The sequence below is a fragment of the Humulus lupulus genome, chromosome 1 (genome assembly GCF_963169125.1).
Source record: "Humulus lupulus chromosome 1, drHumLupu1.1, whole genome shotgun sequence".
NCBI classification, from domain to species: Eukaryota; Viridiplantae; Streptophyta; class Magnoliopsida; order Rosales; family Cannabaceae; genus Humulus; species Humulus lupulus.
Genome location: NC_084793.1, coordinates 255,239,344 through 255,251,616, shown reverse-complemented (window position 1 = coordinate 255,251,616; position 12,273 = coordinate 255,239,344). Strand labels below are relative to the sequence as shown.

General features: G+C 31.6%; 2 protein-coding genes across 2 annotated transcripts; both read right to left on the bottom strand.

Moving 5' to 3' along the window:
• Nucleotides 1-5,617: 5,617 nt before the first annotated feature.
• Nucleotides 5,618-7,235, bottom strand: LOC133832682 (T-complex protein 1 subunit theta-like). The gene is made up of 4 exons (XM_062262996.1): nt 6,763-7,235; nt 6,061-6,194; nt 5,864-5,870; nt 5,618-5,713 (listed from the first exon to the last, which is right to left on the bottom strand). The coding sequence occupies exons 1-4, from the start codon at nt 6,865-6,867 to the stop codon at nt 5,618-5,620; spliced, it is 342 nt and encodes a 113-aa protein (XP_062118980.1). The 5' UTR covers nt 6,868-7,235.
• Nucleotides 7,236-7,409: 174 nt separating this feature from the next.
• On the bottom strand, nt 7,410-9,740 carry LOC133832676 (uncharacterized). The gene is made up of 5 exons (XM_062262989.1): nt 9,599-9,740; nt 9,452-9,511; nt 9,012-9,247; nt 8,008-8,437; nt 7,410-7,496 (listed from the first exon to the last, which is right to left on the bottom strand). Exons 2-5 carry the CDS (start codon nt 9,455-9,457, stop codon nt 7,410-7,412), a joined length of 759 nt encoding a protein of 252 aa, XP_062118973.1. The 5' UTR covers nt 9,458-9,511; nt 9,599-9,740.
• Between the last annotated feature and the right edge of the window lie 2,533 nt (nt 9,741-12,273).

Sequence of the window (12,273 nt, the reverse complement as noted above, 5' to 3'; positions counted from 1 at the left end):
TTTTCTTTTGTTTCAAACACCTTTTTCTTTACTTGTAATCTTTTGTTTAGAGTTGTATCTTTCACCATTCTCTTCTTCTCCTTCTTCCTCTTCCTTTCTTTGTTTGTTTTGTATTTTCAGTTATAGAGTTGTAACACTCTTTTTAATCAATCATTATTTATTTGTAATATTTTGCATAGATTTGTATTATCTTACCTTTTCCATTGAGGCAATAACATATTTTCTCTAACAATCAAAAGTTTAATTTCTTTTTTCAATGGAAGGAGAAACCATGGAGATCATATGAGGATCCAACTTTGAAAAGATGGTAAGATAAGGTAATATTCTTCTTTGTTTTCTTAGAAGATCTAATGGTTTTCTTATAGTGATAGAAATGAGAAGAATAAAAGTTTATAAATGAGATTCATTGTTTTCTAATCTCCTTTGTTTTTTAGTGGTTAGATTAGAAGATAATATAATATCTTGAGTTTTTGTTATATGTGACTAATATGTAAATAATCTAGTAGATTATTGGGTAATATGCTAGCATGTCATAGAATTGTCTTATTTTGTGTTAATGGGAAATTATTAGAATGACAACTATATGAGTTTTATATGACATGTATAAATATATTGATTTTGTGAATCAATAGAAATGTGACATCATATGTGTATGATATTTGTAATTCATGTTTTCATATTAATAAATAGCCATATTAGTATGATATTAGTGATGTATGTTGACAACAATGTGAAATTATATTTCAAATATTTGTGAGATGATAATATGTTTTATCCTATATCATTAGAATGTAATAAGTTACCATTTATTTGGTGAATAAAGTGTATTATTTGGAAATTAAAATTCTCATTTAAAGTGTTGAGCATCTCAACTATGAGATAAGAAAAGATGAACCTAAGGGGGTTACATCTTTTGATAAGTGTCTTGCCATTGCAAGAAAAATGGATCAAAGTGGATTCAAAAATTGTGGGATAACATATTGACTCAATAGACTTATAGTCTAGAGTGTGGTAAAATGAAATATATTTGAGAATTATTTAGTGACAATAATTCTTAAATATTCAATGAGGAGACATTTCAAAATTGGAGAAGCAATTTTGAATCTTTACACCAATGGTGAATAAAAGAGAACTTTATTCATTTTGGTTAAAGATGGTGATATGTTTAAATTAATCTCAAAGAGGAGATAATTTTAAACAAAAACATAAGAAATCAAAGTGTTTAAATAAACCAATGAGGGTTTATTTTCTTTGATTTAAAGTGTTTAAAAAAAAATTTACATTTTGATTTTGATTTTGATGAGAAAATCAATGGATATCAAATTGATGTTTTCAAAAGAATCTCAGAGAGACTCTTAAGAAATAGACAAAAGTTATTTAAGTGATTTTGAGATTATTTAGACAACTAAATTGAAATTTGTGATTATTTGATTTAGAAATTCTCACATTACATTTGTGTTCACATCTTATTTTTGTGAAATACATAAAAGAAAGAAACTACGTAAAAGTTTATTTGAAAGACGTGTGCCTTGCTTTATCTTGATCTATTGAGTGTTTATCATGTAGCTTAAGGACTCATGATGAACTTTGGGTATCATAGGTCTAGATTTATCTTGCAGGATAAATGACTTATTAGAAATGAAGAGATTTCTATTTTAAAGTGATATTTTATTATCACTATGTGAGAAATGTGGGGGTGATGCTCCAAAAGTTAATCAATTTATTTTGTTGATAATAATTGATTAATTTGGTCATCCTATCAAATAGTTGATTTGGAATTTCACATTATAAATCACATTGGCTATATGTGTGTAGAACGGACAAATCTAGACATGTTTGGTGTCTAAAGTCATTGTTTGTAATATCTTGATTCAAGAAGGAATCAATTTAAAACATAAAGGAGAATTTTAGAAACATGGAGGTTTCTAGAATTAATATTCAAGGAAAATGTTTATCTTGGATATTAAATAGTGGGGGTGTTGACTATGGTCAAAATCACTATTTTAAAAAGGCAACTATTTTTATCAAACTATGGCTAGCAACAAAGTTTGAATAAAATAATGAGAGTGTCTAAGTATGCATACATGAGAAAGTAAATGATTCAAATGGAATCATTTCTACATCTCAAGGGGTGGGACTTAGACTCCCTAAAGAGATTCACGGTTGATGGTAACCTATCTTAATACTAGTCACCAAACTAGTATTAGGTTCAATAGGTAATAACAAGTCAATCAAGTGAATAGTAGTAGTACTCAAATTTTGTCCCATCTGAGATATGAGTACTAGTGTGTTACCAAAATAAGGGTTAAAACCAAAAGGTTTTTTAATAGAACTCAGTCTTGAAAAGACAAGTATTTTAGGGTAACAAAATATTGTAAGAGTTCTACCTATATAGACCTAGGGGTGGTGCTGCCCCTCGTGAGAATTGGGAGTCATTCTCAAGAAAAGTCTATGAATGGAATGTGCACATGGCCATTAATGGTGCAAAAGCGAGACATTGAGGTCTCAAGTGAACACAGCAAAGGTGTGTGTGTTATCACCGGTTTGTTATCAAGGGATAGTGGTTCAATGCTTCGGCAACCAAAATTTCAACAAACTTTGTGATAATTACACTAAGGTAAAATTCAAGTCGAAAGACATTTTACTTTATGCACAATGCAAAGGTTTCTATAGAGAGTGATTATTTAATCAAGTGGGGGAATATTATATTTTAATATAATGTTTGATTGATTAAATAAGTGTTACAAAAAGTGATTATATAATCTAGTGGGGGAATGTTATATTATTTCATATAATATAATATTACATTAAAAAATGTGACAAAATGTGATTTGTCACACAAATGTGATTTGTCACACCTTGTAACATATTATTGAGAGTCACAAAATTGGACACATGTGTGTGCCCAAATGTGACATATTTTGGAGTTACATAATCAGTTACAAATTTGTAACTCCCAAATATTACCCAATAATGTGTATATTATATGTTACATATTTGAGATTGGATTTCATAAAGCCATAATGAAATATGGCTGTTGGAGACATGTTTTTAACTCCCAATAGGTGTTTGGAGGTTACAAAATCATGTGGGAAAGGATTTGGGACGTTTTGGAACGATTTGGAAAATGACAATTTTTGTGCTGAAACTAGGCTGTGGCCGCGGCCACTATCTTTCCCTGGCCGCGGCCTGGGGGACAGAGGCCAATGGCCGCGGCCAATGAGGCTGACAACCTATTTGGTTTTTCAGTTTTTTCCAAATTGAACAGTTCTAACATCCTAAATAACTCTCAAATCTCCATTTTAATAACAGCCATGGGGGTTGGTGGAATTTTGAAATTCAAAGGGGTATCTCAAACTCTATAAATAGGAGCCTAATGCTCACTTGTAAGACACACCATTTTCCATCCACAAAGCACTTGGCTGGAAAATACACCTTGAGGCTTGATAATTCTATAAAGCATTTCCAAAAATCTATGAGAGATCCCTTAGTGCTTGAGTTAGGGGAAAATAAGCTTTTGGACAAAGGTTTTAAACCTTATTCAAGTTGGTGATCCCCAACCCTCTTCACTTAGGTTGTGTAAGTGAGAGTTTACTATTATTTTGTTCTTGCATTTTTCTCTATTTGTTTTCTTCTTATTTTTATTTTCTATTTACTTGTAACTTTTGTTTAGAGTTGTAATCTTCTTTTCTTTTGTTTCAAAGACCTTTTCTTTACTTGTAATCTTTTGTTTAGAGTTGTATCTTTCACCATTCTCTTCTTCTCCTTCTTCCTCTTCCTTTCTCTGTTTGTTTGTATTTTCAGTTATAGAGTTGTAACACTCTTTTTAATCAATCATTATTTATTTGTAATATTTTGCATAGATTTGTATTATCTTACCTTTTCCATTGAGGCAATAACATATATTCTCTAACAATACATATATTCCATTAATTCTGCATATAAATCATATTTTGCCCTTCAAACACCGTAATCAAGACACTCGGCCTTAATAGCAAATTCAGGACTTTACAGGTTGGAGGGTTCTAAAAGTGTCTCCAAAAGATTTACTTGAATTATTACTGCAATGATAGACTGATTGGGTGATAGAAACTCAATTTATTTTAGCATTTAAGATCAATAAAATGTGCATTTTTCACAACTAATCACTAGGTGAAGGAGAATTTGTGGCCTAGGGTATATGCCTTGAAAGCATGTGTAAAGACCTTTTATTCAGGAAGTTAAATAAAAGTATATTTTTCTTAAATATAATATTTGAATAATTATTATAAATATCATAAAATTTCATATTCATTTATAAGAGTACGATCTTGTATGAGTACGAGAGGATTAAAATCATAGATAATGAATAAAATAGTCTGCAACACATTAAAGTGTGGAATCTTTAATTAATGGTTGCTAATACGGTTCGCTAAGTTTTTTTAAAAATGTATGTGATCTAGAGTTGGATTACTAATGTGGAAAAAAATCTTAGTAAATATACTTTATATTATTAGATTATATATGACAATACCGATGTTAATTAATTTCTTTAGGATGTTAATTTCTTTATAAATCCTAAGTAATCATGAATTCATATTCATGTCTATTGGGACTTTTGATTCACTCATTACGGTCTCTTAATATAATGAGGCCAGTGACTTTTATTTTAGAGATTCAATAACAAGAATGGTTGGGAACATGTTCTTGCAAGATTTGAATCCAAGCTTTCCTAATGGACCAAATATTGGTTCCCTTAAGGGTTAATTTTGGAACTAAATAGTTATTGAGCTCAAATTTATAATATGATTATAATTTAAATGTTCACTAGTGAATTAGTTGTACTTAAGGAACAAGAGGAAATTACAAGGGCAAAATGGTATTTTTGACCAGCTCTAATTTACGAACCAATAATTGGAGGACAGAACTACATGAAGTGATTATATAAATGGACCGCACGATATAATTCTATAATTACTAAGAGCGCAATTATATATTTATAGTAGAGTAATAATGGAATTAATAAATAAAAGTATTTAATTAAAGAGTTTAATTAGTTATCTAGTTTATTAGAGTTTAGTGTTATAAGTCCATAGTCCCCACGTCACCACTATACAACATGATCTATGGTGTGAATATTATTGACAAAACAATAAAGAAATGACTAAATTGCAAGGGAATTAATTTTACAGAAAAAATATATAATTATGTGATAATTATATGTCATTAATTAATTATGAATTAATTAGTTATTTTGACTAATATGTTTTATTTGAAAATTATATATTAGTCAAAGAAAATATTTATTAGTTTTCAATTAATTAATATTGAGAGAGAGAAAATATTGTCTTATTATAAGATGATAAATTTAGGTTTTATAAGATAAACTTAATTTAAAATAACCGATATTTATGAACATTTGAAATAATATATATTAGAAATAATATATTATTTTAAATACATAAATATTTTTGTCCTAATTAGAGCACCATGTGGTGCTACACACCAGTCACTGTGCATAGTGACTGACACAAGCCTAGGGCTAGCCGAAAATGTTCATAGTGCTAATACAATAAAAAATGCTTTTAATAACACCGAAAATGTGTTATCAAAACATACCATAACACTTTTTGATGTGTTAAGACCGACTATGTACCCTAGCACCACCAATTTCTTCTACTGAAACTGAATCAACATGTCCCAGGTCATCTGGGTTTGGCTTGCTAAGCTTTAACTGTAACACAAATAAGAATATTGTTAGAGAATTTTGGAAAAAATTCAAAAAAAATTGAGTACTATTAAATGCTAGCTGACTTACCATAGCAACAACACCAGTAGTGCGGCAAAATCATCTTAATTCAAATTTTGAAATAATTTTCAAAACCATAAGCCTGCAAGGAAAAAGTCCCAAATTAAATTATCAGATATGCTAAGAAAAATCTTAATAGAATAATAAAAACTTGAAATTTTTTGACAGATTTCATAAAAGATCAAAAGCATTTAGATATGTACAACAATCACATGTATGTTTTGAAAATTAGTAAGTTAATCGATAAAAAAACACAATAGAAGGTGATATACTTGTAGTGCTCACAGAAATGAAGTGCCATCTCCCCAACTGCTGCTCCACTAACAATTACTTTGGCACCGGAATCAGCAACTGCCTTTATAAGCTCCTTAACTTTAGCTTCTTCAGTTTTCACATAATTTTCTAGCTACAAGATATTAAAAAAACTATAAGAACTACTTAAAGACACATAATACATAAAACTGTCAATGATAACATAACAAGCCAAGATATTAAGAAGCAATTTTATATCAACTGGAGCAAGAACAGAGCATAACAGTATTCTCACGATGGTGTCATTTGGCATTCTTGAGTCAGGAATACCCACCAATATCATGGGAAAGAATAGAATTGCAAGCCCAAAACTGTCCAGCAAGAAAAGCTTTTCTTTTTTTAATTCATCATTCATTTAGGAGAAAATATGAACTAAACAACCAAAAGAACCCAGAAAAATGGATGCCACTAAACATTAATATGAGATGAAGGAAAATTTTGCACAATACATTAGTTACGTGGAGGATCAAAATTAGCCACAACAACAAGGGCATTGACAGACAGGCAACAACAAGTGCATGCAAATAAAAAGCAAGAAATAAAGAAAATAAAATAGAAAATAAATGCTAAGTATATTGGCTACCTCGTGAATAAGCAAGCCAGAATAAGAAGAGAAACGTTCATATAACAGCAAGCAAAAAATATCCATTTCAGAATTTTACCTGGTCAGCACTATGAATTAGAACTATTCCTTTTGTCTCAGTTGCAGAGGTATCCACACCACCAACAAATACAGCAACATGAATGAAGTAGGTATAATAGAACATACAAGCTTAAAAATGTAGACATGCTATTTCACATAAAAAAATACAAGTATTAAAAAAAATTGCTGGGTTAAAAAGCTACTAATTACTATAGAAGTCCGAAAGGCATATTAATAATAAGTAGCTACCAATATACTTGTAAAAAAAAAGAAAAAAAAAGTAGCTTAAAAAGCAGTACATAAGACCCTACTTCTGAATGTTGTACCAAAAATTAGCAAAAATCTAAAATATTTTTATTGAGACAATTTTAATTAACGGAAAAAAAATAGCAAGCATAGGATGAAATAGCCATCTCAGCATCATCTAACATGAAAATAAACTCCCCACCATTTCTTAATGCAATATTTAAATTTTCAACAAACCAGATTATGGAATCCTAAAGAGTGGGAAACGAGATCCCCTTTTAGTAATACAACCAAAATTGTATAAAATTTAGCTAATCTAATTTTCAAATAATACAATTGAAGACACTATATATATGACAATTATTAGGCACTAGACAAGGAAACGTGAAATGGGGTAAGACACTATATATATGACAATTATTAGGCACCTCCATAACGTTCAGCTTCTCTCAGGATATCTTCTTTTAGTCGAGCATCCATTCTTTCCACTCTTTCACGATCAATGCCCTGAAAGAAGGCATCCTAATTATACTTTCCCCAAAAATGGACAGAGACAGTTAGGGAAGAAGTATCCCCAAAAGCTGCAAGATAAAAGAAATAGTAGTGCTTCAATGAAGTGTTGTTGTAGTGTACATGGTCCTAACAAAAAACGAATCCTATGTAATTTACCAACTCCATGGTTTTAAACAGGCAAGGGAAACATGAAAGGAAAGAACAACATCTCTATTTTCATTGAAGCTAAATATTAAAAACAAGTGAGAAACATCAGTACTAAAATCCTTCATGATGATATATCTCGATTGCTCTTTGTGCCAAAGACTAAAGTTCATGTATTATGAATTGATAAATATTGTGGTTAGCTGTTGTTCTCATGACTGCAGTGAAATAGCTGGACCATATTTTGACTATTTTAACAAGGAACTCGAACACATGCACATTCTAGACTAGCAGCAATAATCTACATTACAAGTTTGGATTATTTATTTCATTTTAATGTATGACATAAATGAAAATTTACTGAGTATTCAAGAATGTTTTTGTACGGTCTTTCAACCTCGCAGAGCACAAATGGTTTTCCATTTATGTAAATAATAGGTTCCTCTCTCATATTGTGCCAAAGAACTGGACGACCACTTTTTGAGTCACCAATTCTTTGTATCATAGATTGTATTCCATCAATATTTGGATTTGCCACTCCATAAACTGGAAAACCAGGAACTTCCTGAAAATTAGGGGCACCCTCCACTCTTTCAGGTAAGTTTTGGTTTTGACAACCTGGGCAGTGATCACTTTTCAGAACAGTTTGGCTGCCTAAAACCTCACCATTTCTTGATGCAGCAACTATACCCATCTCAGAAGGACGACCATCAGTAGATTCAGCAATCTTCATGAGGGATGGCTTCAAACTTGCATAGCCAAGTGCACCCATTGGATCTCTCCTAAGCAGTCTAAAAGAGCACCAGATTGTAGAAATATTATTAGTGACCAAAAAATTCCAACAATAAGAATGCCTAAGATATGACCTAGTTCATCATGAATTGGGAGAGGAAAAAAAAAAGGCAACATCACATATGGAAATCCACTAAATAATCCTCATATAAATTTTCTCCTTCCTGTTCCCCTTTCTCAAAATTAGATACAATCCAGTTTTCAAGTCGAAAGATTGCAATGTGTAAAAGTTGCTCTAGAAATGCAAATTTATAACATTATTTTGAGTCTCAACTTAGCATCAAATGCCTGTAGAAAAGAATCACCTTAAATCCTAAGAACCCTTGCCTTATCTAACCTCAACATTAGTCATATACCTCAACTTTATTGGAATTTTTTAACAAATAATACACATTGCTCAGAATTTCTCTATGGTGATGAGTCTGATGACTCAAAACAGTCAGTTGGGATCAATCATAGAAGTAAAAGAAAAAACAATAATCAACCAAACCAGTTGGGATCACATTCAATGTTTTCCATATTATCAATTTTTTCAAATTTATTTAATTAGATATGATAAGCACTTGTTAATACCTGCGAAGAATGCTATAGAGTTCTGGTCTCGCTCTCATCCAGTCAGCAAAACTGCTATTACCAACAAATTTAGATTGAAGGGCTGATTTCTCTGAATGAATGTAGACAGCAAAGCATATAAGAAAGTAGTATCTCTCAAGATACTCCACAAAAAATGAAAGCAACGCCTCCCTTTTCATTTCATCTGGTTGACGTAAAATGCTATTGCGATAAGTGGCAATTGCCTCACGTAAGTTCTGTAAAATTTCAACAAATGGTTTCATGAGTTCAAAAAACTTTTAATTTTAAAAATATATTTTTTTAAATGCCAAGAAAAAGCAAGAAATGGTTGAAAGAGATTTTCTGGCAAAAACTGATAATTTTAGATGATCTCTTATTAAATAGATGTTTAGAAAGCAAACTGAAGTCAAAAGGTGCAGCATGGGATTGAAGAGTTATACCTGCATGGAGGCACACTTGTCGATGACTTTATCTACTTGCCTTTTGCCTTCAAGGCCACCCTAAAACATAAATTTAATAATGAAAATTTTAAAAAGTACTAGTTTTTCAGTTTTTTCTTTTGAAAAAAAAGAGATGATTTAATGTACCTCTAATACCCGAACCAGGCTTCTTATGACGCCATATTCTCCTCTACAAAGTGCTTCTTCTGTGTTTGGAAAGTTGTCAATGGCAATAGCAGCAACGTCTGAAACTCTTCTGATTGAATTGGATCTTGGAATACCTATTTATGCAAAAAGACTAAGAATGAGAAGCCAACATCGTCAAAGACTGACTAGTGTGTTATGCAGTTAACAACAGGAGAAAGAGGCGGAAAAAAGGATACAATATTTTAAAACTAGAAAATAGTACAAGTGATCCAGCAAAAATTAGCAATAATATTAGTAAGACATTTGTTGTTGGCCCATTATCTTTTCAAAGAAGATCTAGTAACTTTTATTGAATGTAAACATGTTTGAAAATTTTCTCTCGAAGCCGTCACATTACTACTATTATTGATCAAAAAGAAAACTCTCATTTAGAGCTTGAAAATCAACCCTCAGCTTTGTCCTAGCTTTTTCAGAAATATTAAACAGGAATTATTTTGGAAGAAAATTAAAGCAAAAGGCTTATTTGGGATACGATTACACTCAAAGTTTGGGAAGACTACCAACCAACTGCTTCATTCCTAATTACATACGTGATGGAAGAGATTATTAGGCAAAACAATGGTAGAATGTTCTGGTATTTTAGATATTTCTTCCTCCACAACACTGATCTAAGAAGCATATAGATACGAAATTTCAATATGCCACATCAAATGCTAATTATGGCATGTTAAAAACCTTTCAAAAAGGATTTTATTCTTCACGGTTATGTAGCTTAGATACCGATCCAATACTAAACTACTTGTGATGTGACCTAGGAACTATTTGGCCTTTCTCTAATCTAATTTGACGCTTAATGTCATCTCAGCATTTCTCAGACTTTCCTCAAGATGTACATCACTATCTACTTTTTCTATTTGGATAACCACTCTTTCATTGATATATATATATTACACTATTCTCCCTCATGTTGTTATATCGATACTTCAAATAAAAGACCCTTAACCCACTAATCATTAAGATCTATTTCGTAATAATGATTGAACAATTAACAAATAAACTAAATGGAACAAGTAATTTCCCTGCCCTTCATTTTCTTAGACTCTTAGTATCAATATTCTGCAATGCATAGACCTCTACCAGCAATAGATTTTCTCCGGCTCTAATGTTACATGTTGTCAAATTAATATTATTAGCATAGCAAAGGGTGAAAATTAACAGATTATTGAAAGTGACAAAGAGAATAACCAGGTTAACAAGAGAAGATATTTGTAACATGATGTTAAATAATGTAAATACAATAATTAAAGTCATAGTGTTCATTATATCGATGAATAATGATTATTCCAAACAATGAAAGTAAAAAAGAGTATAGAAAGCAGGAATGCTACCAGATGATCCTATTCTGCTGAGATAAACTAAAGTTGCAATCACCATCCCAGTTGTAGTCCGCCCACGTCCCATTTGATAGTTAAATATACTATTTGAATTTATATCATCTTGAGAAATTTTATGAACCTAAGAATAAAGAGTGAAAATTAGAGACAACAGTAAATATAGGGATAATTGTGGCAAAAGTACCCAAAGTTTGGGTTTTGTACGCGGCATAGACCCAATGTTTATTTTTAGTGGAAAAAGTACCCATAGTACCAAAAAGTGTTATTCCGTTTGGTTCCGTTTGGTTTTCTCCGTTTGTGGCTTCTGGGTGTACACGTGTCACTTCGTGATTGGTCCAACTCAATAATATTTTTAAAATAATTATGATTTGGACCAATAAAATTGTGACACGTGTCTGCCTAACGGAGGAGACTGACGGAATTACAGTTTTACTGACTTTGGATACTTTTGCCACTAAAAATAAACATTGGGTCTATGCCGCGTACAAAACCCAAACATTGGGTACTTATGCCGCAATTATCCTGTAAATATATTATCACAGAATGACTTGAAAGAAGTGTTTGACATGACAAAATGCAGTCTGCTCATAGAAACCCATTCATATTATCTATTTCTTCTTATTTGAGTACAAACTAAGAGTAGTGAACATATTTTACATGACCTGTGGTAACCATTGTCTACTACAGAACACTTAGGCAAGTTAAAAAGAGAATTCTTCCCATTTCAACTCACCAAAATATCAAAATCCAACTCCTTGGGTGATTTTTCATCAATTATAGGAACACGCTCATAGTCAACAAGGTATCTTTCTACTTGTAATTCCTTGTACACCTAAAGGAAAGAAAATAAGTTGAGTTATCAAAATAAACTAATTTTTTTTCTTGATCCCTTCGTATGAATAAAATCAAGTAGAATTACCTCTAGTGGTGTCTTCACAAAATCACGAGACACCGATTCCCATTGGTCCACCATCTGGCCATCTAGCAATTCATCGGTGACAAGGATCTTGTTTCCATACCTGGGATGTCAGATGTGCAAACAAATCTATCATTCAAGCTGATAAATCTAACATCTACAACTAAATACTTACCTGGCTTGCCAAGATCAAAGAGAAGAACGAATCCGAGAAGCCCAACGACTGGAAACGGGTTGACAGAGAGAAAGAGAAAGACGAGAGAGAGAGAGAGAGGAGATTTGAGCGAAGGAGGAGATTTGAGAGAGTGAGGAGTTCGGAGACCGTACTAAGCCGAAGAAATGGGTCTCTTCTTTGTGTCGAAATG